Consider the following 6,977-nt stretch of genomic DNA (forward strand, 5'->3'; position numbering starts at 1 on the left):
CCTTTCTTTAGCCGATAAACTAGCATAACCCTTTTAAACATGTTATACTTCACGTTGTTAAACAGTCTGAATCGATTTCTCGAGGTTGATTTGTTTAAAAAAAGTTTCTTTAATAGTTATGAACAAATTACGACAGTTTTAACTCGTTGGGGATCCGGAAAAATATATTGCTCAGATCGATATTGCCGTTTTGATAGATAACGTGTAGAGGCATTCATTCCCTCATGATAGCCGCGTTCGGATCATCGCCTCTCCTCAGCAGCAGATCGATCAAGTCTCCGTTGTCGGAACTCACGGCCAGGTGCATCGGCGTGTCGCCTTTCTCGTCCTGGACATCGACTCGCACCCTATCTCCAGCAAACTTGAACATTGTACTCGCCCACCACAGGTCGTATTTGTTACCTCCGCAGATGTAGTGCAGAGGTGTCCACCCCCATTCGTCGGGCTGATTTGGATCAGCACCTCGTCTCAGCAGCGCTTCAAACATCTTCGCGTTCTTATAGAGCAGGCTTGTGTACAGCGGTGTCAGCCCTTCATTATCTCGAGCGTCGATCCGCAGGGGCCGATCCTCGGCATCGCAAAAATTCAGCAACACCTTCGTCACGTGATAATTACATTTTTTCCTGGCGAGAACGTGCAGAGGCGTACATCCTTCTATGTTAACCGCGTTCGGATCAGCGCCTACCGTCAGCAAGAGCTTGGTCAACTCTCCGTTGCCGGAATTCGCGGCCAGGTGCAACGGCGTGTCGTCGTTCTCGTCCCGACCTTCGACTCGCACCCTATCTCGAGCAAGCTCGAAGAACGTATTTGCCCACGGCAGGTCATCATCGTCGCATTCTTTCCTGGCGAGAACGTGCAGAGGCGTCCATCCCTTGTTGTTAGCCGCGTTCGGGTCAGCGCCTCGTCTTAGTAGCAGCTCAGCTATCTCCCAATTGTTGTTCTTCAGAGCCATGTGTAGTGGTGTATCACCGTTCTTGTTTGGGGTATCCATGTGGACAACTTAATTGTTGCCTTCGCACAAGTAGAAGAATAACTCCTACAAGCAGAGAAGTAGTTCCGTATTCGTTGGATAGATTTGAATTACGCCTTTTTTCAGCAGCAGCTTAAGTGGTAGTAGAAGTAGTAGTAGTAGTAGTAGTAGTTGTTGTTGTTGTTGTTGTAGTAGTAGTAATAGTAGTAGTATTTCAGATCTCATTCGTCTGTAAAAAATTTATATTTTATTCATTTTACTATTTTTTACTAGTGGCTACAATTGTTGCTAAAGCTGAGCAATCAAATTATTTTAATAATTGTGATTAAATACTACACAGAAAAAAATTTTATGTGCAAGTCCAGCTGGATGGACAGCTAGATCAGCAAAAGATATTTTGCTAACACGGCAATAGTACTTTATGATCCAAGTGCTATAAGTAACAGTAATAGCTGGGCCGAAAAGTGGCCCCATGGCACGTGTATCGTACAACATTTTATAGCATTGTGTTAAGTTCACATTTATGCCCCCTTTTTCGAGTCATGAGTCGCACTTTCTGGTACCGCAAAGTGAGGTTAGGGCATGAGGGTATGCGAGTGTGATGCGAACGCAGCGGTGCCAGAATGTGCGACTTATGCCACCGAAAAGCGTAACATAAATGTTAACTTATGCTACGCAGTGCTATAAATTACTATTATAGCACTGTGTGGCATAAGTGTGCACATTTATGGCACGCTTTTCTATGGCATGAGTGGTAAATTCTGGCACCGCTGCGTTCGCATCACCCTCGAAAATTTTGTCCTCTTCAAATCCATATATATTATGTATGGGTTCAAGTCAATATCGTCGCCCCAGCGCAAGAACCGCACAAATAAACTTAAGGGGCAAAAACAACCTTATCCCTATGTTAAAAGGATAGGATTAAGGCACCTTTTTGCCACTTGAGTTTATTTGTGCGGTTCTTGCGCTGAGGCGACGATATCAAGTTACCAAAAATGTTTGGGCGCAACACTGAAAATTATTGGAAAAAAGTTGATTGTTTGAACGTGTCCATGGACTATAGTAATTAGTTGATCAAAATCTAACATACATTTTCGCAAAGTACTCTTGCCAACGAGTAATTTAAAAAAAATGGAGCCCTCTACGATAATTTTTTCGCCCTGTAACTAATTTTTACGATGCCAACAACATAAAAGCAGACTTTAAATACCAACATTATAAAGAAGAGCTTTCTAACTTGTATGATAATAATGAATAAATGTGACTGTCAAATTGGGTATAACTCATTAAAAAATCTGAAAGTGCTTGCGTTTGTAACCACACATCTAATGAACAAAATGAGACCCCAATGACCATAATTGAATCATCGGTTTTAGCTGGATCTTACGACACAGGGGTACCTCTCAGGACTATGGACTTGCTTCATCAGGGAGGATTCTATAGTGACGGGGACCTCAATTTTCATATTCCAGAGTGAAAAACTTTGAAAAAAGAGTGAAGAAAACAGAGTTTTCTCTGTATATTCCAAAAAAAATTTTTTTCTTCATAATTAATAAATTTTTCATAAACGTAGGTTTAAGGTACCTTTCCCCCCTTAATTGACTTCGGCCACAATTTTTTTGTGATTTTTGTCTCGTATAATTTTCACTGAAAAATTATCACAAAAAGAGTGAAAAAAACAGAGTTTTCTCTGTATAATTAAAAAAAAATATTTTCTTAAATTTTAATGAATTTTTTATAAATGTAGGTTTAAGGTACCTTTCCCCCTTAAGCTATAGAACATACAACTAATATAACTCTACCGACCAAATAACAAACTATTTGACAGTTGTTTAACATCGATTGTCGTTTTGCTGTATATAGTTATATTCATTATATCATAATCGGCTATTCCATATAAATACCAAATGTATTATTCATTTTGTTCGAAACAAATAATGTTTTTTAATGATATTTGATAATTTTCGTAGGAAACTAAAATCTTGGATGCACTTTGAACTTCGTAATATCGTTGCCCGCGTCTTTGCGACTATGTCGAGCCTGCAAAGGTGTGGTGATTTTCTTGCGTCGGACGTTCGGGGTATGCTGGTCACAACGTTGGTGTTCCCGCCTGTGGACTATTGTGCTTCGTTGTTCCTGGGCATCTAGGCGGAGCAGACCCTTAGGATCAGGCGATGCATAAACGCTGCTGTGCGTTTCTTCACTGGGCTCAGGAGGTGGCAACATATTACTCCACAATATGTGAAATTTAACATCCTGCCTTACGAGAAGAGAATCCAATGTGCTTGCCTTGGCCTGCTCTCGTCTGTGCTGCGCAATGGAAGGCCTGACTACGAGTCGACGGAGTTTGAGTTTCGGAAGGCTCCTGCAGGCAGCTCTAGGAGGGATGAGCTGGAGCTGGTCGTTACCAGGGTTAATACGGACTGTGCTTGCTTTTCATTTACAATTGAAGCGGCGCGCTTGTGGACGGAATTTCAGAAATATGAGCTTCAAGAAGCTTCTGTGACAGCATATGATAGAGGCTTGATTTGTCTTTGCCTGTCTCTGTCTTTGTTTATGTTTATTTTTTTTACAGGGTTCCCTCGTATAACGCGGGGGTTACGTTCCAAACATGTACCGCGTAATGTGAAACCGCGTTATACGGGACCTTAGATTTATGGGAAAAGGGGGGTTCCATTCCTGGTCATGAAAATTAGAGATGAAAAATTTCGTAAATTAAATAAAAATGTACATTTTTTCAAATTATACATGTATTCATATATTTTTAAAAAAATCCGTCATTTTTGATTGTTTGACTCTTCTCAAAAAATCTTTATGAAGTTCTTCATAAATTTGAATTGCGGACTCGCAGTGTCTCTTAAATTGTAAACTTCGCACCACAAGGGGATCAGACTGAATTGCTGTATCAATTGCGCTATGAATGAGATTCATGATTGCAACAAGTCTCTTGGCATCGAAAGATTTTTCCTCAATAGCAATGTCCGTTGCGTCATTAGGAGCGTAATTCGAAATTTCTTCAAGCTCTTCGACTGAGTAACTCGGTTGCTCCGAGCGTACAATATAGGTAAGACATCAGAAGTTGCCATGTCTTCGATTCATTGACGTCGAAACGTCTAGCAATAACAGCCACTTGTTCACCACTTCTCAAAAGATTGAGCACTTTTAATTTTTCCGCGAGATTCAAGCCTTTCCTCGTTGGCTTTAACGATTTCCTTGGACTCGGTGCCATTGCAGTTAAATAAAAATATAAATCAAATGATAGAAAGGACTCTCCAAAAAAATACGTGTACATCGATGTCAAAAAAATATATTATTTAAAAAAATTGTACGCGTAAACAATGAATATTGCTACGTAAATACGCGTTATAGGGTTCCAAAAATCCGCGTTATATGAGGGGTCGGAACATTCGATAAACCGCGTTATAGGGTAAACCGCGTTATAAGAACCCGCATTATACGAGGGACTCCTGTATTTTGTTTTCTCTTTTACCAACTCAACGTTTGCTTATGCTTTTGCTACTGGCTGCGGCCACGTAGCGTCTTATGTGTTATATATTATACCTAAGTAGCTGTAAGAGGTGAAGGATTGCTGTCCATGAATGATTGCTGTCCTTGGTTAAATCATACACACAAATAAATAAATTCTCTTTCAAATTCTCTTTCAAATATCTAAAAAAATATTTAACTGAAAATAATAATGACTCATGTGATTATCTACAGATTATATAACAAAAAAAAACCTGATTTTTTTACGATTGCTTTAATTCCGTTTGGCAAGTCAGTTTTTGAAAAATCCTTCTGATTCAATGATTGAAAATAGAGACGGAAAAAAATATGAATCATACAATTTATATGGAAAATAATTAATTAAATGATTTTACCATACTTTTACGTCAGTTTTTAGGTTATTTGTTGGAGAATTTCCATTATAATTCATATTTTTGATTGATTCCAAAAACTGCTTGTACGTTTCTGTTACTTCCGTAAAAAATGAATGTTTTTCAAAATTAAGAACATTTCAAAATAGGATAGAATTAAAGAAATTTTTTCTTGGAAGCTCTAACCGTTCCGAGCAGATTCGATTATATAATAATTTGTAAATTTCAGTGTTATAATCATGATCACTAACGTGAAAAAAGACATAATTTTATCTTTTTTTACAATGAAATTTTTTTCGATTTATTATCAATACAAAATCCGTACATTATCGTTAAGTTCATTTTACGAACACGAATACTTCCAAGTACGCGCATATGAACGAACATAATGTCAACTCCTTTTTATTCCTCATTTTCATTTTGCGACAAGCTTAAAAAATTAAAACCAGAAGAAGATGTACACTTCGTAAGGCTTACCTTTACGATTATCATTGTCGGCATTGTTTGACAAGTCATAGAGGATCCAGCTACATTGGTTTTCTTTGTAAATACGCCATTGGTACCTCATTGATTCATTGGTAAAATCGATTTAATATTCATCCCAGTTCCATCAAAATCACAACGCAAAATATTATATTCACTGGTTTTTATATTACGGCCTAGGCTTTTTTTTACTTGTATGTGTGCTTTTGTTATAAATGGACTTTACATTAACAATATCAATAATTTTTTAGTTACATTCAGAAATAATGATACCACGCGGATAAGTTTTTTCGGTATTAATTATTTACATTGTAAAAATGTTGTCAAAATTATGCTATACTTCAAATTGATGAAGTTGATTAAAAATTATTGCAGTTTTACTAATATTTTAAGTTCCAGCATCGTGAGGCTCAACAAAATTTGTTTTGTCAGTTTTTTTACAAAATATTAATTAAAATTACTTGTCAAGTCTAGATTGGCATGTTGCTAAGCCGAAAAACGGCCAAACAATTGTTCAAACTAGGTTTTTTATTTAAATGAACAAAATGTATGTTTTTCAATGCGGTAATTGAAGCTGGATTATTCTGAAAAGAAAAAGTCACTCGAAATTTTTCTCTGAATTCGATTGATATCAAGATATATAACATTCTTTAAGTAAAAGTATGCGAAAAAGACTAACTTTAATATTTGGTAATACATAAAAAATCGAAAATAGTCCTTAAATGTAGATTGTACATAAATTATTTTCAATTCAACCGTGTTTCGATATTTAATAAATATATTTTACGTAAGACTTACGTTAATGAATTAGCCATTTTCTCATTTGCATAACTCGAATGTATACAGTGTTTCATACTCTGATTCATATTAATAATATAAATTTTTCAACCCATACGCAAACCGTATCCAATAATTCTAGTAATACATAACATTTTTAGTGAAACGTTCATTATGCACTTATACAGATTTAGTATGCTTAGTATTAGCGGTATCAGCGTTAGTACAAACTATTGCGAAGACATCCTGCTCAAAATATATCCTTTTACTCGAATATAAGTTACAAAGCGTGTAGATAAAATAATTTTTATAATAATTCAAATAATAGATAATGTAAGCTCTTGATCAGCTGACTTAGCTCACTGGATGCCCTTCGGTACAATTTAAAAATATTCCAAGCTTAACTCGTCTGGAGCGACCCAGTTTTTAATTCACCTTTGAACTCAAGGTAAGGCAGCTGACCAGCCATCAGATCTTACTAGTCTGGATGATGGCCACTGTGTCTTTTATGTCTGCATACATGGCTGCACTACACACGAATATTTACAGTAAATGAAATGAAAAACATTTATTTTGAACTTCAATGCAGGCTTGATTAAGCCGAAAATAATTTAAAACGATATCTGTTAGAATTTTCTGGAAAAAAATTCATGAAAAATACCTTTCTTTAGCCGATAAACTTGCATAACCCTTTGAAAATGTTAGACTTCAGGTTTTGAGACGGTTTGAATCGAGGTTGTTTTTTACATAAAAAGTTCCTTATCAGTTACAATCAAATTACGACAGTTTCAATTCGTCGGTGATCCGGAAAATATATTGCCCACATGGATATCGCCGTTTTTATCGATCACGTGTAGAGGCGTCCATCC

The 6,977-nt window shown here is 36.7% G+C and overlaps 1 protein-coding gene across 1 annotated transcript; it reads right to left on the reverse strand.

The window, feature by feature from the left end:
• Nucleotides 1-214: 214 nt before the first annotated feature.
• On the reverse strand, nt 215-991 carry LOC111693545 (ankyrin-1-like). Its single transcript, XM_023458344.1, has one exon. It carries the CDS (start codon nt 989-991, stop codon nt 215-217), a length of 777 nt encoding a protein of 258 aa, XP_023314112.1.
• Nucleotides 992-6,977: the final 5,986 nt, after the last annotated feature.

This window comes from Trichogramma pretiosum, unplaced genomic scaffold (assembly GCF_000599845.2).
Source record: "Trichogramma pretiosum strain Unisexual culture from Peru unplaced genomic scaffold, Tpre_2.0 scaffold117, whole genome shotgun sequence".
Taxonomy (NCBI): Eukaryota; Metazoa; Arthropoda; class Insecta; order Hymenoptera; family Trichogrammatidae; genus Trichogramma; species Trichogramma pretiosum.